This window comes from Garra rufa, chromosome 1 (genome assembly GCF_049309525.1).
Source record: "Garra rufa chromosome 1, GarRuf1.0, whole genome shotgun sequence".
Lineage (NCBI taxonomy): Eukaryota > Metazoa > Chordata > Actinopteri > Cypriniformes > Cyprinidae > Garra > Garra rufa.
This window is the reverse complement of record NC_133361.1, coordinates 71,100,504-71,122,690: the sequence shown is the minus strand read 5'-3', so window position 1 is coordinate 71,122,690 and position 22,187 is coordinate 71,100,504. Positions and strand designations below refer to the sequence as shown.

The 22,187-nt window shown below is 39.0% G+C and overlaps 1 protein-coding gene across 1 annotated transcript; it reads left to right on the top strand.

The window, feature by feature from the left end:
* The first annotated feature begins 8,769 nt into the window (after positions 1 to 8,769).
* On the top strand, positions 8,770 to 16,039 carry LOC141338993 (uncharacterized). Its single transcript, XM_073844612.1, has 2 exons — positions 8,770 to 9,084; positions 13,532 to 16,039. The coding sequence occupies exons 1-2, from the start codon at positions 8,826 to 8,828 to the stop codon at positions 14,407 to 14,409; spliced, it is 1,137 nt and encodes a 378-aa protein (XP_073700713.1). The 5' UTR covers positions 8,770 to 8,825; the 3' UTR covers positions 14,410 to 16,039.
* Positions 16,040 to 22,187: the final 6,148 nt, after the last annotated feature.

Here is a 22,187-nt window from a genome sequence, read left to right as displayed (position 1 = left end):
TGTTTTTGGTTTGTCCCGTATACCCATATTTGGAGTTCTGTTTTTCGTCAGGTGTAATCATCTCATTCACCTGTCTTTGTATTAGCACCCCTTTATAGTTTGGTTGAGTTTGCAGTTCTGTGTCCGGCTTTAACGTTACATTGTGTGCGCGCATGTGTTCCTGTCTCGGCCAGTGGATTACCCGTCTTGTGGATACTCATTAAAAGAACTTTAGTGCAAAGTGCCAGAAAGCCAGAACGTATACGTATTCTTTTGGTGTACAAAGAAACATACTGAGAATATTTTACACAACTTTCATTGAGAGTATTTTGAGTTTTTCTTTTTTATGTTGGTATTCATCTCTTCCCTTAAAGAATAAAAATTGTCTGCAGGCTCTAGTTAGGACTTGCTCAAAAATCATTTGCGGAGTCTAGCAGAATTCTATGAGCAACAAATGCTAAGGAAAACCCAAAGTATCATGGGAGATGATTCTCATCCCCTGAAGGTGTACTTTGAAATAATGCCTTCTGGCAGAAGATTTAGGAGCATTAAATGCTCATCTAATAGATATAAATTTAGTTTTATTCCAGAGGCTATTCGATTGTATAATTCAAAGTCTTAGCAGAGTTTATTGTTTATTTATTTTTGTTGAATTCCACAATGGTATTTCTTATGGAATTAAGACAAGCATGATGGGTTGTGAACTTTGTAGTGTGCATGTATTGTGTTTTATCAAATGTGTGGTGATGTTACTGCCCCTTTTCAATTGCCCCTTGTGGGACTAATAAAGTTGTAAAAGTAAAGTATACAGTTAATGGCGAACTTTTTTCCTGTGTTTAATTTTCGTTTCTACCCAGTGTTTGTTTTGTCAGTTTTTTCACTATAAATCACCCGTCAGTCCTCTTCCTTCTTCTGGAGCAGGGGAATCGCTCTCTTGAGGACCACACCAGAGTCTTTGTGTTCCTCCCCCCCCCATGACGCATTATCCGAACAGCTTCCTTTGCTCATTCTGTCGAGCAGGACTAAACCCCACCATCAAAGGGCAACTGTCCGGGGATGGTCCTCGGGAGAGCATCACCAACTATATTGAGTGGGTGCTGGTGTCCAGCAGATCTTCATCGACCACGGAGAACGACACCAGCCCCACTTAAGACCCAGAGCCCAGCCAATCATCTCCCTGACATACAGAGTATGAGCCTGAGCCCACCGCAGACGGAGAGCCAGCTACCAAGGCGACCAACGAGCCACAGAGCCTAAAGCTGTCACGTCCGTACCTTTGCTAGACCCTCTGCTCACCCTCAGCCCACCATCTGAGTGGTTGGCTCACTGCAGGTCTGCCAGTCTCCATCGGCATCATGGCTGGAGGATCCCTCATCTCCGCCTCCAGCCTCAGGACTCCACCACAGCTCTCAGCTCCCTCGTCTCCTCCATCGCCCATCGGCCCACCATCTCCACCGGGCTCTGCCACAGACCTCCGGATCTCCGCCTCCGCAAAATTAATACTACTACTAATAATAATAAAAAGGAATAAAAGGAAAGGAAAGGAGGGGAGGCCAAGTATGATGACCCATACTTGGAATGTGTGCTCACCATTTAACCCATCCAAGTGCACAAACACACCGTGAACACGCACCCGGAGCAGCGGGCAGCCATATTGCTATTGCTGCGGCACCCGGGAGCAGTTGGGGATTCGGTGCATGCTCAAGAGATTCACCTCAGTTGTGGTATTGAGGGTGGAGAGAGTGCTATATATTCACTCCCCCCACCTACAATCCCTGCAGGACTTGAGACTCAAACTTGCAACCTTTGGGTTACAAGTCCGACTCTCTAACCATTAGTCCATGGCTGCCCCTAAAAGAGTGACAGGTGCACTAACACTTCATAACATAAGTCAACTCAACAACCCTATCTACCAAGTACGGTTGCCTCAGCATTTACCATGTTTGCACAAAGGAGATCAGGCAAATGCGGAAAGATCAAATTTTTTTACACTCGAAAAATTTAAGTAATAAACCACAATGAACTGCATTGAACTGCATTGCTAGCCCACACTAGACAAGTGCAGTTGATGTGAATTCATCACTTTTTAGTCAAGCAGTGAACTATGAATGAATGCATGAATGAAATATTTGTAATTTATTAAATGACAACATTACTGAAACATGACAAGACTGAATAAAAGTAGGCAAACAATGGATGAAACAAAGCTTTATTCTAACTTTTTTGTTCTAAAAATCACTATTTACAATCATATTTACAGGCAGTGAACCCACATCCTACTGCCAACAGAGTAGCCCTTTCTGAGTAGCCCTTTCTGAACCAGTCATTCCATGAGTCAGAAAATAGGCCACTGGATCTTTCCAGTGGTCATGAATGCAGACGGCCATCAATACCAGAACCTCAGTAGCTATTGGTATGTTTTCACTTTGGATTTTTGTGCCAATATCTACATAGCCCAGCATTCTCTTCCCATCCCACTCGATGTGCTTCATAATGGCCATCTCATTGATCATTAAAGCGCAGAGTGTCTCCTGTCCCTTGGCCTGTGCTGCAGCAGCTTTAATTTGGAGAGAGGCTAGTACCTCTTCGCTGAATCCCGGATCTCCTCCGCTGCTGCTGTACCATCTCCTTATCGTCGATGGGTGAGGCAGCCCTAAGTCAAAGGTCTCCCTGACGTTCTTGTAGGCCTTGGCTAAATAAAATTGTAGGGTTAGTGCAAATGATTTAAGGGCTGGATGGTATTCCGTGAGTACTTTTCTGTCTCTTTAACATTTCCAGTGGCACATCAGGGTAGATTTCCAGCATGAATGCTCCATTCTCTGACAAGAGCTGGGATACACTGAGGAACTGAATGACACTCTGAAGGTTTGACATTTTTTTTGTGTCTCCTGTTCTTTTGTTGGGACTGTCTACATTTCTTTTTTAATTCTTTCATTTTTTTTGATCGATTTTAGCAGCTTTGCGGTGAGGGTCTTTGGACTGCCAAAGCTGTAGCTATGCTCATTTTCAGTTGGAGCCTAAGGAGGACCTTCTGTTGGGTTGCTAGAATTATCATCACTGCACTGCACTGCACTGCCTCTGTTTCCCTTAATGGAGGTGGCTTTCTGTGGATCTGTCCCTGAAAAACAAGGTTTTAGTTTTTTTGTGTTTTGGAAGTTTATATTCCCTATCTGTTATATACTGCATTTATGAGTAGCGTGCTGGACGGACGAGACGAGGTACACAATAAACATTCATTTTAATATAATCTTTGGATCGACAGGCAGGAACAAGCAGGAACATCCACACACGTAAACATCAAACAACGAATAAAGACCGACAGTAAACTGAACTCAAAGACAAACTTATAAAGGGTGACTAATCATTAAACACAGGTGGTGGGAATAACAGGAAAATGAGGGCTAAACCAAATGACAACAGAATGACAGGGGGAGACAATGGGAGAAACCAATGACCAAAACAGACATGAAATGTGACACACTTACACTCTCTATATATGTCTAACTCAGGGGTTTTCAAACCTGTCCTGGAGCCTCCCCTGCCCTGCACATTTTGTATGTCTCCCTTATTAGGCACACCCAATTCAGGTCTTGCAGTCTCTACTAATGAGCTGATGATTTGAATCAGGTGTATTAGATGAGAGAGACAAGCAAAATGTGCAGGGCAGGGGAGGCTCCAGGACAGGTTTGAAAACCCCTGGTCTAACTTAAAGTGAATGGAAAAAAGAGAGGCAACCCTACTTCTAAAGCTTCCTTGCAGCCAAAAGGCCAAGCTGGATTTTGCCATTTAGGTAAGTAATTGACACAGTAAATCGCATGCGATATCCAAAGTGTATCTTGTCAGTAAAGCCAGTTCTGTAATCAGTAGTGAATCTCCATCACGTGTGCACCGTTAACTGCATAGAGCCATGTTCACTGACAAGCTGCACAAAGCTTGATTATATGATCTGTGTGGTGGCGCAACTTATCAATGAATTACAGCTCTGAAAGCACACACGTGATGGAGATTGGCCTTGCTGTATTAAAATGTAACTACAACTATAAAACTGCATTGCTTTATAGATACTGTGGTAACATTTTTTGTTTGCTTGAAAACTATTAAACATTTGTTTTAACTTTTAAAATGCAATTTAAAATAAGAATATTTAAAATGTTAACAAATAACTACCTTTACAATTAAAAGAGAGAGCCATGGTCAATATTAAAAATTAAAGGTTTAATTATTTTTATTGGATTATTGAGTAATTTATTGAATATTGAATTAATGTTGAATATTTATTGAATTAATGGTGGTGATGACTACTGGCAGTTGGAACTGATATATATTTCATTTATTTTTGTGCAGAACAAGACTGCCCAGAGTTTTGCCCAGTGCGATGCAGATGACGTTTCCTTTGCAAGGATGTGGAACCTGATATTGGTGTAGCTGTCTTCAAAGTACTAAATCAGAATGAAAACATGGTTGTTGTATGGTTTCATGGTCAGTAAAGCCGATCACAGGACCGACTTTACTGACGAGATGCACATTGGATATATATATGAATGTTGTCCTGCAATATATGACTGATACTACAAACCAAAAAGACTTAGGCTGATGAGTTTCAATTTTGTTACCCATTCTCATCGGGAAAATGCCCAAAGCAATATTGAAAAAAAAGTTGCCTGAAAAAATTGCCGTGTGTATCATCAGCCTTACTCTATCTATTTTGCTGAGTAATTGTCTGTCTACCTTTTGCAAATGTGAAGGGAAACTGAATAATGTTGGCACAGCATCTGGTTGAAGCCTGACTGTCTGTCCTGTTCTATCAAAACACTCTGCAGTGAAGTGATCAGAGCAGAGGCAGGAGTAGGCAGATGGCCTAAAGTTTTGCCTCCTGAGCTTCACTACCCATTTTCTTCTCCTGACTGGATCTTATGGAAATCTCCAAAGGAGTTGTACACAAAAAATCAAAATAAAGGTTTTTTTTTAACAGCAGATAAGCAGTCTTCAAAGAGCATACATTTTAACAGAAATGAACAGTAATCCCTGTAGCGCAGATGTTGGAGCCCTCTGTTGGTAGGGAATCGTAAGATGGCGTCCTGAACACTTCCGGTGGCTTCACAGTCTGATGGCAGTTTTAGAACGCAATGAGCAATCCAGTCATTATATAGATCAGTGGAACAGACCCATAGAAAAGGCCACAACCCTGAACCGCATTACGCATGAAACCAAATGCTGACAGGCAAGCGTGTCAGGACAAATGGTGTCACTACGTAACCTTTTCCAACGCCCTGTGGGCCAAACCAGGGGGCCCACCAGGGGTGCCAGTTGTACTGAAGCAGCCGATGGGGGGGCGGAGCACATGTGGTTTAGGCATGTGGAATTAGAGGGATAAATACTGAGACATGTTGTCACAACCTGCTGGGCAAAGGAGACCCAGCCGGAGCACAGTCACGGACTGCTCCGCACCAAGTCCAGACTGCGGGGCATGGGGGACCCAGGGTTCACACGGAGGGAACAATCTGGGAAAATAGCACAGATCCCGTAGGAATGGCGCAGCAAGCCAACACCAAGCCGGCCTCCCGCAAATTACCTGATGTTTATCTCAACGCGAAGATTGTAAAATCTTGCAAAGGTATTGGGTGTCGCCCAGCCCGCAGCTCTGCAGATGTCTGCTAAAGAGGCACTGTGTCTCATCCAGAAGCCACACATGTAGGTTCCATAGATCGGTACGCAAGTGTGCCCATCCCCTGAGAAAGAAAGTCCTTCCTCAAGGTGATCTTCCAGGGAGGGGCTTCCGCGAGGAGCATGAGGTCGGCAAAACCAGGTCCGGGTGGGCCAGTGTGGCGCAACCAGCAGGACCTGCTCCCCGTCCTCCCTGATCTTGCACAGGGTCTGTGCAAGGAGGCTCACTGGGGGAAAAAGGCGTACTTGGGCCCCAGAGTGCGTCCCTGCCGAGGGAGCCTCGCTGAGGGAGTAATAGAGCTGGCATTGGGAGGATTCTGGGGAGGGAAACAGATCTATCTGGGCCTCTCTGAATCAACTCCAAATCAGCTAGACTGTCTGGGGGTAGAGTCGCCATTCTCCAGGAAGGTGGGCTGCCAAGAGAGCTGATCTCGCGGTTGGCTGTTCCTGGAATGTGAACAGCATGCAGTGGTTTAAGCCGTGTCTGACTCCACAAAAGCAGATGGCAGGTGTGTTGTGACATGTGACGCGAGCGTAGACCACCCTGACGGTTGATGTACGCTATAGTCGCAGTGTTGTCTGTATGGACAAGTACATGCTTGTGGTGCAGCATCGAAGGAAAGCGATGCAGCTCAAGAAGCACAGCTTGCAACTCCAGGCAGTTGATGTTCCATGCAGTCGAGGTCCTGTTAAGGAGCCAGAGGCTGCTTGCCCGTTGCATACGGCACCCCAACCCATGGAGGAGGCATCTGTGTGGACCACAACATGCTTGGACACCTGTCCTAAGGGAACTCCGGCCAGTAGGAAGACAGGGTCTGACCATGGGCTGAATAGGCGGCAACACACTGGGAAAATGCCAGTTCTTTTTTTTTTTTGAAGGGGGACGGTAAAGGGGGGCACTAAACCCAGAAGGATGAACGTCCTGGAGAAAAGTCAGGCTGCTAAGGCAGTGCTTACCTCTTCCCGGGGTCCCGCGTTGGCGAATTCAGGCTCCGAGTCCGAGGAGGCAGCAGCGTCACTCAGGAACAGACACGGGCTGGAAACCTAGAAACAGAGGAAATTGCTCTTTTCTGTGAGCAGCTGAGCACACAGAAGCTCCCGGCCCTCCTCCGGGAGTGGGGCGTAGATGTTGTTGTTCCCAAAGAGCAATCTCCGCTATTCCAGGCTGCCCGAGTCAAGGAGGCTATCTCATAGCTTGTGGAGTTCTGCAGGACCCTGAGCAGTGGGCGGCGCCACTCTACTGCGACCAGCTCGACACTGGAGGGGGCTGCCACCTGGAAGCAGCGGGGGCGGAGCTGGGAAGGCTGCAGGAGGGTGCCCTCGTTGACGAGCAGGCTACGGCTGAGCACCCAGCTGCCTGTTTTCTTGTAGTCTTACGCCGGGGCGAGATGTGTTTCTCTCTTCTTCTTTTTTTAAACAGCTTCCATCTGCTTCGTACTGTCAAGAACTGCTGACATAGTCTCTTACAGTGTAACCGAAAAGGCCAGCCTGGTGGACGGGTGTGTCAAGAAAGCGTACTTTGTCGACATCAGCCATCTGAGAATCCCAGACTCAGCCAAATGGGGCTGTTATACTCAGCCAGTCTTCTGAATACGGTGCATGAGCTGACTCCAAGCATGTTAGCAATGGTTGGAATAACCTGACTGGTCTGCATAAGGCCAAGTCCTAACCCCATCTAAGCATCTCTGGTGTGACTTTAAATGCAGACAATTGATTGACTTGAGACAATAATTGGGTACAGTCATTTTAGATACTTTCAAAACTGAAGCAATAGAGATGGAAAATAAAATTTGTAAATACATGAATTATGCTTGCATCTTCCCTGCTGAAAGAAACAGCATATGCTGGTTAGGTAGGTTTTGGTGCTGGGATGCTGTTTTTTTTTGTTTTTGTTTTTGTTATATAACTTTGTGAAAACTAATATTTGTGTCATTCTCAAAACTTTTGGCCACGACTGTACAAGTCCTGGTAGGAGAGATGCTAATCACAAAAGTGATTTTAAAGAACTGAACATAATGTAAAATGTGGAACAAGCTTTGGGTGGCGTAGTGGATTAGTGGAGGAAAGCGAACATCAAATCATTTGGCAGTTTATACTGTTGAATTGATAGGAATCCTTTTGGCGTTACAGTGGGTAGAGGAAATAAAACCTGGCAATGTTTTAATTCATGTTGGCAGATTCAGTTTCAGTTTTTAAGAGCTGGAGATCTTTTAAATCTAGTCACCAAGATATTCTTTTTAATATACTACATATACATTCAAGAATTGTCCAAAATGATACATCAATCATGTGGGTTCCAGCACACATTGGAATAAGGGGAAATGAAGAAGTGGATAAATTAAAAGAAAAAATAGAGTTACAAGTTCCATTAAGTAAATCAGAGATGAAAGTTTTAATCTGGAGTAAATTGATAGAAGAATGTCAAGTAGAGTGGAACAATGGGACAAAGGGTAGATTACAGCTTATTAAACAAGGTAAATCAAAACATAAAGTGTATAGGTAAGTCAAGGAAAGAAGAGGTTATTTTCAGCAGAATATTACTGGGGCACTCAAACTTGAAATAATACGGGTTATGTGAACACTGTAAGGTTGAAGAAACAATAACTTGTGCATTTCTTGATTGTAGAAGGTATATGCAAGAAAGAGGAACAATGATAGAAGAAATAAATCAGGAATTAAATTTTAAGGTTTTAATAAAATGGGCAAGTGAAATCAATAGTAAAGTCTTCGATTTTATTAGAGAAACGGGTTTGGTGAAAAGATTGTAAAACTCTGTTCCACACTCCGGAGCAGAAGGTGGCGTTAATGCACCTGTTTAAGTTGGTTTCCAGCCACCGTTAAAAACCAAGAAGAAGAAGTGCATGAATGGGACTTTTATTTTGTTCTGGGGTGTGCATCATAAAGATGCGCCACGCTCCTCATCTGTTGTGATTCATCTGAAAAAAGGTTTGTGGTTTAATGTTTTTAAATGAAAGCAAACTGTTAGATTAATTAAAGCGTTTTCATAAGCTGTGTAAAATAAATTCAGTATTCGTAAATGTAACGTTGTAATGCGCACCCAGATATTTAGTTTGCATTGATTTTTCTTTTTTTTTATTAATTATTGTCATCTTAAACAGGACAAAGTGTACAAACGCACAGAAAAACTCCTGGAGAATCAACAGAGATCCACTATTATAAAGATGGCGTTTATTAAAGAGGAGAGAGGAGACATAAAGATTGAAGAAGCATTCAGAGTCAAACACGAAGACACCGAGGAACAAACAAAGATGGTGTTTATTAAAGAGGAGAGTGAAGACATGAACATTGAAGAACCATGTAAAGTCAAACACGAAGACACTGAGGAACAAACACAGTTGGCGTTTATTAAAGAGGAGAGTGAAGTCTTGGAGATTGAACAAACATTTAGAGTCAAACATGAAGATACTGAGAGACAAACAGGTTGGTGTTTATTCTCAAAGTTGAAATGAATGATATTTATGAATAATGTCACATGAGGGTAGAAATGTTGAGACATTTGACAGAAGTGTTGAGATCACATGACCAATACTAACACTGCCTTCAAATACGTGCTGAGAATATCCTGCGTTCACACTGTGCATTTGTTATTATGACATCCTGTATTTAAGTTGTAACAATAATATGGAATAAGCCTAAACAATATTTGAAATTAGTTTGATTTCTGTCAAATCAAACCCAATATCTGCTTCTAATATTAAAAACACTGATTTCTAGAACTTCAAGCAAACCTTGAAATGTGACCCTTGTCAAAATATCCTATTGGAATTTCACTTTGTCCTGTAGGATTTTATTTGATTTTCAGAATCCTGTTGGACATTCTCATTTATTTTAAAGCAATTTCAGTTCGTCCGGTAGGATTTTATTTGATTTTCAGAATCCTGTTGGACATTCTGATTTATTTTAAAGCAATTTCACTTTGTCCTGTAGGATTTTATTTGATTTTCAGAAGTCTATTGGAAATGACGATTTATTTTAATGGAATTTCACTTTTGTCTTGTAGGATTTTATTGGATTCTTAGAATCCTTTTGGACATTCTGATTTATTTTAATGGAACTTCACTTTTTCCTGTAGGATTTTATTTGATTTCAGAATCCTATTAGACATTCTCATTTATTTTAAAGCAATTTCAGTTTGTCCGGTAGGATTTTATTTTATTTTCAGAATCCTTTTGGACATGACGATTTATTTTAATGGAATTTCACTTTGTCCTGTAGGATTTTATTTGATTTCAGAATCCTATTAGACATTCTCATTTATTTTAAAGCAATTTCACTTTGTCCGGTAGGATTTTATTTGGTTCTCAGAATCCTGTTGGACATGACGATTTATTTGAATGGAATTTCACTTTGTCCTGTAGGATTTTATTTTATATTCAGAATCCTTTTGGACATGATGATTTATTTTAAAGCAATTTCAGTTTGTCCGGTAGGATTTTATTTTATTTTCAGAATCCTGTTGGACATGACGATTTATTTTAATGAATTTCAGTTTGTCCTGTAGGATTTTATTTTATTTTCAGAATCCTGTTGGACATTACGATTTATTTTAATGGAATTTCACCTTTGTCCTGTAGGATTTTATTGGATTCTCAGAATCCTATTGGACATTACGATTTATTTTAATGGAATTTCACTTTTGTCCTGTAGGATTTTATTGGATTCTCAGAATCCTATTGGACATTACGATTTATTTTAATGGAATTTCACCTTTGTCCTGTAGGATTTTATTGGATTCTCAGAATCCTATTGGACATTACGATTTATTTTAATGGAATTTCACTTTTGTCCTGTAGGATTTTATTGGATTCTCAGAATCCTGTTGGACATTACGATTTATTTTAATGGAATTTCACCTTTGTCCTGTAGGATTTTATTGGATTCTCAGAATCCTATTGGACATTACGATTTATTTTAATGGAATTTCACTTTTGTCCTGTAGGATTTTATTGGATTCTCAGAATCCTATTGGACATTACGATTTATTTTAATGGAATTTCAGTTTGTCCTGTAGGATTTTATTGGATTCTTAGAATCCTTTTGGACATTCTGATTTATTTTAATGGAACTTCAGTTTGTCCGGTAGGATTTTATTTGGTTCTCAGAATCCTATTGGACATTATGATTTATTTTAAAGGAATTTCAGTTTGTCCTGTAGGATTTTATTGGATTTCAGAATCCTATTAGACATTCTCATTTATTTTAAAGCAATTTCACTTTGTCCGGTAGGATTTTATTTGGTTCTCAGAATCCTGTTGGACATGACGATTTATTTTAATGGAATTTCACTTTGTCCTGTAGGATTTTATTTTATTTTCAGAATCCTTTTGGACATGACTATTTATTTTAAAGCAATTTCAGTTTGTCCTGTAGGATTTTATTTGGTTCTCAGAATCCTGTTGGACATGACGATTTATTTGAATGGAATTTCACTTTGTCCTGTAGGATTTTATTTTATATTCAGAATCCTTTTGGACATGATGATTTATTTTTATTTATTTATTTGATTTTTAGAATCTTTTTGGACAGTGTTTTATTTAATGGGATTTCACTTTGTCCTGTAGGATCTTGTATTGATTCATGAGTAATCATAATGTCTACATTTGTTCATTTAAAGCTATTTGGTAAGCAGATAAAACAGCCTGAAAAGTGTTTGTTTTAAAATTTTCTTCATCCACACTAGCGTTTTCAAGCATTTTTTTTCTAAAACCTTCTCATCCACACTGAAATGTCAGAAAACGTTAAATTCACCTTATTGTAAAAGCTCATAAAAAAAGCTAACTTAGACTACAAATGGTACTAATGATACTTATTCATGCAATTCTTCTAGCAAGATTATTTATTTTTACTGAAATATCTATTTTTGATATATATTATGATGTCCTGGCTCTTCCAAGCTTTATAATGGCAGTGAATGGGTGTTATTCAGTAATTCAAAATAAGTCCAATTAAGCACATGTATCATTAAAAAGTGCTCCACATGACTCTAGGGATGAATAAAATCCTTCTGAAGTGAATTGATGTTTGTAAGGAAAATATACATATTTAAAATATTATAAACTGTGGTCTCTAGCTTCTGCTGAAGACTGGAATAGACTACATGATTTTAGCCCAGATTTTCCACCGATTTACAGTCTGGACAAGTCGACAATAGTTGCCAAACATTAGAGCAAGAAGCAGAAGCTTGTACTCTACCCAATATTTAACAGAAGCCAGGATAGATGGAGGTTCTAGTTATTATACAGACAACTGAGTTCTGGACCAACTGAAGTTTATGAAGGAGTTTGTGAGGTAACCCAAACAGAAGAGAGTTACAATAATGCGTGAGGTAACTAGAGCATGTACAGTCGTGGCCAAAAGTTTTGAGAATGACATTACAAGCACTTCATACGTTTCAAAGGCTTTTATCGACAATTATATGACATTTATGCAAAGAGTCAGTATTTGCAGTGTTGGCCCTTCTTTTTCAGGACCTCTGCAATTTGACTGAGCATGCTCAATAATTGGATGCAGCTGCCATCTAAACTCCCTGTATTTTTCAAGACATCTTGCTCTTCGATTTATTATAAAATTACTAGTATCAAATTGTTGTAGTACTTTTACTGCTTTTCAGTATATAGTATATAGCAAGTGCAGAAAGTCATTAAGCTCAGACACAAACAGCCTATAAGGGTGGATTATTTAAATACTTATACATAGTTTCTTACAAATATGTTAAATATTAATGGTTTAATAATTAAATAATGCACTCAATGTGAATCGATAGGAATTTGAAATATTTAATATAATTTAATAACTACATCTTTTAAGTTTTATCTTGAACTGTAAAAGCTATTATATAGCCTATATTTAACCAACACATACTTTTTTCTGCTGTAGATTTGTTACCCTGAATTTAGTCTGAATCATTTAAGCTTATTTATTGACATCAGCTTGTCAAATGTTTGGTCCGGTTATTACTGTCAACCATAGCAATGACTCGCGCATATTTAGCCGATTTACTCACGTATTTTTTTTGTTAATCTTGAAATGGTATAGATAGACAAACAACACTTTTCTTCGATTGTGAATGGATTATGTAGAGAAAATGAACAAAGTACGCTCATATTACGGCACAGTACAGGTGACCGGAAATTAATTAGCTGGCTTGTCTAAACAAGGAAGTAATCCGTGCATATGGTCAATTGGATGTGAGAAATGGACAAAGATGGCTGTGGTTCCGTAGATGGAAGTACACAGACCAAATAAAATTGTTCACATGCTTTTCAAAAGACAAAGTACTATCAAGGACGACACAATAGTATTACGAATAATATCAATAATCTCTTCTAAACAATCCTAAAATGTGGCAAAAGGAAGAGTAGAATTTGGCCTGCAGGACAAATAGAGCTGGATGTCGTCAGCACAGCAATGAAAACTAATACCATATTTTCTAAAACTATAACCTAGAGGTAATTGGTAAATGGTAAATAAAAGAGGGCCCAAAAGAGACCCTTGAGGAACACCAGTGGTAACATTAATGAATTATTAAAATAGACAAATTTAGTTTACCTAGAGAGATAAGATCGGAACCGACTACAAGTGAAATAAAGTTGTGACTTATTTTCAAGTATGGTATCAGTGAGAAGTGAACACACACAATAAGGGGTCATGTGCCTTATTGAAGGGCACCTCATTCATGGTATTGAAGGTAGAAAGAGCACTGTTCATTCAGTCTCCCCACCTTCAATTCCTGCTGGTGCGGGAATCAAACCAGCGACCTTCAGGTAACAAGCCCGACTCTCTAACCGTTAGACAGGTGTGTTAAATAAGAGACATGCAAAACATGTAGAACAGGGGATTAACTTGTATTGCTCTCTTTTTGCTTTAGACCTGATGCTGCTGAAAGAGGAAAGCGAAGAACTAAATGAAATCGAAGACAAAGATCAGTCTAAGAAACATGATTTCACTGGAGAAAATGTGTTCGGTTGCTCACAAACTAAAGAGACTACACAAAAGAGAGCTCAGAAGACAGGATCTAGAAGTAATTTGATCTGCCAACAGTGTGGAAAAATTTTCATTAAAAAAGAAAGCCTTGAAATCCATTTAAAAATTCACACTGGAGAGAAGCCTTACACCTGCCATCAGTGTGGAAAGAGTTTCACTCTAAAGAGAAACCTCAACGCCCACATGAGCGTTCACACTGGAAAGAGAGATTTCAGCTGCCAACAATGTGCAAAACGTTTCACAAAAAAAGAAACTCTTAATAGGCACAACAGAATTCACACTGGAGAGAAACCGTACACCTGCTCTCAATGTGGACTAAGTTTCACTCAAAATGGAACCCTTAGCACGCACATGAGAATTCACACCGGAGAAAAGCCTTACACCTGCAAACTGTGTGGAAATAGTTACAATCAAAAAGGAGCCCTTATAACCCACATGAGAATCCATAACGGAGTCAAGCCTTACACCTGCCAACATTGTGGAAAGAGTTTCTCCCTAAAGAGAAACCTTGAAGCCCACACGAATATTCACACTGGAGAGAAACCTTACACCTGCCTTCAATGTGGAGTAAGTTTCACTCAAAAAGGAACCCTTAACAGACACATGAGAATCCATACCGGAGACAAGCCTTACACCTGCAGACGGTGGAAAGAGTTTCAATCAAAAAGGAGTCCTTATGACCCACTTGAGAATCCATACCCGAGACAAGCCTTACACCTGCAGACGGTGGAAAGAGTTTCAATCAAAAAGGAGTCCTTATGACCCACTTGAGAATCCATACCGGAGACAAGCCTTACACCTGCAGACGGTGGAAAGAGTTTCAATCAAAAAGGAGCCCTTATGACCCACTTGAGAATCCATACCTGAGACAAGCCTTACACCTGCCAACATTGTGGAAAGAGTTTCTCTGTAAAGAGAAACCTTGAAGCCCACATGAATATTCACACTGGAGAGAAACCGTGCACCTGCCTTCAATGTGGACTAAGTTTCACTCAAAAAGGAACCCCTAACAGACACATGAGAATCCATACCGGTAGACAAGCCCTAATCCTGCCAACAGTGTGGAAAGAGTTTCTCTCTATATTAAGTTGTGATGTATTGTCAAGTATGGTGACCCATACTCAAAATTTGTGCTCTGCACTTAACCCACCTTCAATTTCTGCCGGTGTGGGAATCGAACCGACGACCTTTGGGTTACAAGCCCGACTCTCTTACCATCGTAGGCCATGACTGCCCCATTAGAATTCACACAAGAGAGAAGCCTTAAAGGGTTAGTTCACCCAAAAAATTAAAATTCTGTCATTAATTACTCAACCATGTTGTTTCAAACCCGTAACCTTCGCTTATCTTCAAAACACAATTTAAGATATTGCGGATTAAATCAGGTCTCTGACTTTTCCATAGACAGCAAGGGTTCTACCACGTTCAAGACACGGAAAAGTACTAAATAGTCCATGTGACATCAATGGTTCAAATATAATTGTACAAAGCTACAAAAGTACTTTTTGTGCAAAGAAAACAAAAATAAAACTTTATTCTACATTTTCATCTTTACTGCGTCATTTGTGGATGCAAGTTCGTGAGAGTCCCAAGATGCATTCACGTGGCAGCGCTGGCACTGACCCAAACCCACATCCAGCATTATGACGATGAACATGTTACATGTGGAGAGACTCATGCTGTATAAAAGCTATTGAAATCTATTGATTTGCGTCAGTGGCACCACACAAATGCGTCAGAGTAAACTTGTGAACGCGCATCCACAAGTGAAGCATTAGAGACGAAAATGTGGAATAAAGTCTTTATTTTAGTTTTATTTGCACGAAAAAAATATTCATAGCTTCGTAAAAATTTCAGTTGAACCACTGATTTCCCATGAACTACTTTGTCAATCATCTTAGTACTTTTCTGGGCTTTTAACGTGGTAGTACCCTTGCTGTCTATGGGAGAGTCTGAGACATCTTAGATTTCATAAAAAAATATCTTAAAATGTGTTCAAAAATGAAAGAAAGTCTTAAGGGTTTAGAACAACACGAGGTTAGTAATGATATGAGTAATTAATGACAGAATTTTAATTTTTGGGTGAACTAAACCTTTAAGCCTATGTTAGAGCCTGTCTTCGAATGCACCAAAAGTATGTGAAGAAGTTTGTCGCTACAAACACCAATACAATCCTTCTTTAAAACAATATAAAGACAGGCAAATGTGCAATAATTGCTGCAGGGAAATTGCTCAGAGTTTAGGCAAAGAAAAAAGTGAGATACTGTGAACCAGAGTTATGCCTTTTATGTTTGTTTGGTTGTTGGGCAGCATTGGAATGAATGTAGTAGTGAATGTAGTATTTTTTTTTTCTAATGTTGTGTTAAATGTGCTGTGACTGTATGTTTTTGTTCAGTAGGGCCCTATGAAATCAGTTTTATTTTTTTTCCAAAATTCTGTTTTTTTTTGTGTTTTTTTTTGTTTTTTTTCAAATTCTATTTTTTCAGTTTAAAATTTTATGGACTCCTCTTTAATGGTTAAATAAAATTGTATTAATCAGAAAAGTATGTTTAATGAATTAAATCATGAAACTTGTACAATTTAACGTCAATTTATTAAAGGTTGAACAAAAATGACATGTTTAGGGCCCTATGAAATGTATTTTTTTCTTATTGTATTGTTACCAAATTCTGGTTAATTAAATAATTATAATTCTTTGAATGCATACAAATGACTTTCATTTATTCTTACAAAAGGTGTTATTTGATTAAATTTTTTTCCCTTGGAATTTCTGTGTTGTGTGTTTACATTATTGGTTATCAAACGAAGGCATACAAATTAATGTATCTTTTAATTAATGAAATTTGGCAAGGCTATTTACTGTTAAAATTAAAACATGAAAAAATACTGTGACTGTCTTAAACTAAAGTTTTATTAATTTTTCAACAGTAGTAGTATTAGCATTATGTATATTCTAAATAATGGTAATATACAGTATGTCACAAAAGTGAGTGCACCCCTCATATTTCAGCCACCATTTTAGTACATCTTCTCAAGGGACAATACTATAAAAATGAAACTTGGATATATTTTAGAGTAGTCAATGTGCAGCTTGTATAGCAGTATAGATTTAGTGTCCCTGAAAATAACTCAACATACAGCCATTATTGTCAAAATAGCTGGCGACAAAAGTGAGTGCAAAGAAGCTCGCAGATGAATCTGGTTCAACAAGTTCAATGACCAAGTCCCTAAACATGATTCTCTCTGAAACTGAGAAAAACGAATAGAAAAATAATTCATCTGGTTTAGTACAAATCTGTTAAACTATCTTAGCTTTAAATCTACATGGTTTGTTTTACTTATGTTAAAAGAAAAAAGTTTATTTTGCTTAGAGGTTTGTTTTTATTGGTAATATTATAAGTAATGCCTTATATTATAGAGAATATTTGCACTTCTTTTTAACCAATGAATTAGTCTTAGCAACACATGCTGGACCTGAGAAAAGATTGCTGAGAATGTACTACATTAAAAACCATTTTTAATGTTTTTTGTTGTTTTACAGGTATAAAAAAAATTACCAGATTTTTATTGCCACACAGCATGAATAGCAATTTACTAATTATTAAATGTATGCAAACAAAAATAAATAATAATAATAAAAATGCAATATTTTGCAATGACTCTCTTCCTTAAAAAAAATTAACAATGCATTTACCACATATAAAGCAAAGAAACCATATTTACTATAGTAAAACTGGTTATACAACCCTGCTGTTTTGGTGCTGGGATGCTGGTCCTTTGCTGGTTTATGCTGGTGTTTATGCTGGTCCTTAGCTGGTCTATGCTGGTCATGTTGCTGGTCAAGGACTAGCATAAACCAGCAAAGGACCAGCATAAACCAGCTAAAACCAGCAAAGGACCGGCATAAACCAGCTAAAATCAGCATCCCAGCACAAAAACATACCTAACCAGCATATGCTGTTTTTTTCAGCAGGGAAATGGGAAAAAAAAAAAAAAAAAAAAAATTGTTACACCATAAACCATTTTTAAATTTTCATAAAATGTATATGTCTCTGTATATTATTGTTTTGAAGTGAATTAAAGTGTTTAAATCGATAGAACCTTTTAGGCAACTTTATAGTTTTCACATGTGGTGTAAAATGAATCAATTATCATTTAATGTAACGTTGTAATGTTTCCTCTAACATTTCGGTTGTAAATCAGTTTATCATTGATTCGTTTTAAAATGGATCAATTGATTCACTGTTTTGAATCGCTCCAATCACAGCGCGCTGATGACACCTGCTGCTCTAAACCACATAAATACAACCAGGGGTCCGTTCTTCGTACCTCGCTTACTACATCCAAGATCAAATGACACATCCAAGATCAAATCATCGCGCTAACTATGAGCTCGCTATTCCGGTTCTCCGAACGCACCTGTTGTTGATGATTAGTATAGCTGGATGAAGTTATTTGAGATCACTGGGTGGCTTAAAAGGGGCTACGTATCGATAGTAGAAACATTGATGGGCAACGCTTTGATTGGTCGGCGAACATGACGAAGGAGCGCGCTCAGTATTTTTCTGCAGCAGAGCAAGAACTCTTGATTGAGGGATTTCAGGAGTTTCAGAGTTTATTTAAAACGCAAGGGAAAACTGCAAAGGCTGGAAAAGCAAGGAGAGAGGGCTGGCAAAAAGTAGTGAACAAATTAAATGCGTTAATGCTGCCCATGTTACATGTTTTTTCCTTGATATGTTATTTTATTTATTTTTTTATACATTACCGTTCAAAAGTTTGGGGTCAGTAAGACTTGTAATAGTCTTTAAAGAAGTCTCTTATACTCATCAAGGCTGCATTTATTTGATTAAAAATACAGAAAAAACAGTAATATTGCAAAATGTTTTTACAATATAAAATAATGTTTATTTTAATTTATTTTAACATACTTTAAAATAGAATTTAGTCCTGTGATGAAAAGCTGAATTTTTATCAGCTGTTACTTCAGTCTTAAGTGTCACATGATCATTCAGAAATCATTCTAATATGCTGATTTATTATTAGAATGAACAAATTTTGGATCATATCAACAGTTGTGCTGCCAAATATTTTTTGGAACCTGTGATTTTTTCCCCCCCAGGATTCTTTCATGAATAACAAGTTTAAAAAGTACAGTGTTTATTCAATATATATATATATATATATATATAACAATGTAAATTATTTATTATTAACTTTTAATACATTTTTAATTATTAACTTAATACATGCTTGGTGAATAAAAGTATTAATTTCTTAAAAAAAAAAAATGTACTGACCTCAAACTTTTGAACGGTAGTGTATTATATATACACTTTCTTGCAAGATACTTTTCTTTTCCCACGTGAGTCAGTCCGCGTCAGTCATGCTCTTTAACCAATCAGATGTGACCTCGCCATTTCAACCAATCATAACCCGCCAGGAGCGCAGCCTAAATCCTGTTTACATGAAATAAACCTGCTCCCGAGCAGGTTTAAGTTTGCGCACCTGTTGCTATGACAGCAAGTCCAGGATGAGCTTCGAAGAACCAAACAATCCAAGATCATGCCAAATCATCAACAATCAAATCCAGCTAACTGAGTTAGCGAGGTACGAAGAACGGACCCCTGAACAACAACATTTGTAATGTTTGCAAACAAATGTTTTCATGTGGAATCTATTAGATGTAATCGACAAATTATTATGACATACCAAATATAAATTATAAATATGATCATGCAATTCTTTATTTTTTGTTAGTGTTCAGAGTGTTTTTTTTTTTGGTTAGTCAGGTCATGTAAGGCCATTAACTTTACCTTACCAGTGTGTTGACTACAGAGCTAAGGAGTTGATTGAGACGCACCCAGATTACGACTATAAAGATGGCATTTATTAAAGAGGAGAGTGAAGACATGGAGATTGAAGAAACATGAAGATACTGACCCAGAAAGCACATGTACGTCTGCAAGATGTCTGTTAAAGATCTCTAGAACTGGAAAGCATCTGCTGTGTAAAAATGTCTGGCAGACATCTGTAAGATGTCAGTTTTACATGCATTCTGATTTATAAACATCTTAAAGACATCTAATAGACGTATATTTGACATCTGATAGGACACGTCCAATAGACGTATTGCAGATGAGAAAACTACATCTTGCAGATGTCTTGCAGATGTGAATGCAGACGTCAGATAGATGTCTCCAAGATGTACCCATGCTGGTTAGGTATGTTTTGGTGCTGGGATGCTGGTTTTAGCTGGTCCTTGGCTGGTTTTTGCTGGTTTATGCTGGTCATGGACCAGCAAAAACCAGCAAAGGACCAGCAAAAACCAGCAAAGGACCAGCAAAGGACCAGCATAAACCAGCAAAGGACCAACATAAACCATCAAAGGACCAGCATAAACCATCAAAGGGCCAACATAAACCAGCAAAGGGCCAGCATAAACCAGCAAAGGACCAGCAAAAACCAGCAAAGGACCAGCATAAACCAGCAAAGGACCAGCAAAGGACCAGCATAAACCAGCAAAGGACCAACATAAACCATCAAAGGACCAGCATAAACCAGCAAAGGACCAGCATAAACCATCAAAGGGCCAACATAAACCAGCAAAGGGCCAACATAAACCAGCAAAGGACCAGCATAAACCAGCAAAGGACCAACATAAACCATCAAAGGACCAGCATAAACCAGCAAAGGACCAACATAAACCATCAAAGGACCAGCATAAACCAGCAAAGGACCAGCATAAACCATCAAAGGACCAGCATAAACCATCAAAGGGCCAACATAAACCAGCAAAGGGCCAACATAAACCAGCAAAGGACCAGCAAAAACCAGCAAAGGACCAGCATTAACCAGCAAAGGACCAGTATAAACCAGCAAAGGACCAACATAAACCAGCAAAGGTGCAGCATAAACCAGCAAAAGACCAGTATAAACCAGCAAAGGACCAACATAAACCAGCAAAGGTGCAGCATAAATCAGCAAAGGACCAACATAAACCAGCAAAGGACCAGCATAAACCAGCAAAGGACCAGCATAAACCAGCAAAAACCAGCAAAGGACCAGCATAAACCAGCAAAAACCAGCATAAACCAGCAAAAACCAGCAAAGGACCAGCATAAACCAGCAAAAACCAGCATAAACCAGCAAAAACCAGCAAATGACCAGCATAAACCAGCAAAAACCAGCAAAGGACCAGCATAAACCAGCAAAGGACCAGCCTAAACCAGCAAAGGAAGAGCATAAACCAGCAGAGGACCAGCATAAACCATCAAAGGACCAACATAAATCAGCAAAGGACCAACATAAACCATCAAAGGACCAACATAAACCAGCAAAGGGCCAACATAAACCAGCAAAGGACCAACATAAACCAGCAAAGGACCAGCATAAACCAGCAAAAGACCAGTATAAACCAGCAAAGGACCAACATAAACCAGCAAAGGTGCAGCATAAACCAGCAAAAGACCAGTATAAACCAGCAAAGGACCAACATAAACCAGCAAAGGTGCAGCATAAATCAGCAAAGGACCAACATAAACCAGCAAAGGACCAGCATAAACCAGCAAAGGACCAGCATAAACCAGCAAAGGGCCAACATAAACCAGCAAAGGACCAACATAAACCATCAAAGGACCAGCATAAACCAGCAAAGGACCAGCATAAACCAGCAAAGGACCAGCATAAACCAGCAAAGGACCAGCATAAACCAGCAAAGGACCAGCATAAACCAGCAAAGGGCCAACATAAACCATCAAAGGACCAGCATAAACCAGCAAAGGACCAGCATAAACCAGCAAAGGGCCAACATAAACCAGCAAAGGACCAGCATAAACCAGCAAAGGACCAGCATAAACCAGCAAAAGACCAGCATAAACCAGCAAAGGCCAACATAAACCAGCAAAGGACCAGCATAAACCAGCAAAGGACCAGCATAAACCAGCAAAGGACCAGCATAAACCAGCAAAGGACCAGCATAAACCAGCAAAGGACCAGCGTAAACCAGCATAAACCAGCAAAAACCAGCAAAGAACCAGCATAAACCAGCATAAACCAGCTAAATCTAGCATCCCAGCACCAAAACATACCTCACCAGCATATGCTGTTTTTTTTCAGCAGGGACGTGTGCTATCAGGGGAGGAACAAACAGATTGTTTTTTATTCTCAAAGCTGAACTCACTCATTTGATCCTTATTAAAGAATAGATACAAAGTAATACAGAAATAGCCTAATTTTTATAGCAATGAAATCTGAGTTTTTGGCTATGGCATTAGATTAGAAAATGCAACCAACAAAACAACTTATTTTGGTCTAATGGCACACAATTAGTCAACATTTATTCAACCAAGAATTCAAATATGAATAACTGACATGTTTTTTGTCTGCGTGTGTGTGTTTGATGTGTTTGATATGTTGGAGAGTGAACAGGACTTTTATTTTGGAGTGGCGCTGTGAGCTCATTCTCCTGCGCTGCTCCACTGCATCTGTTGTGATTCTGCTGGAGAAAGGTTGGTGTTTTTAAACATTTACAGTGTTTACAT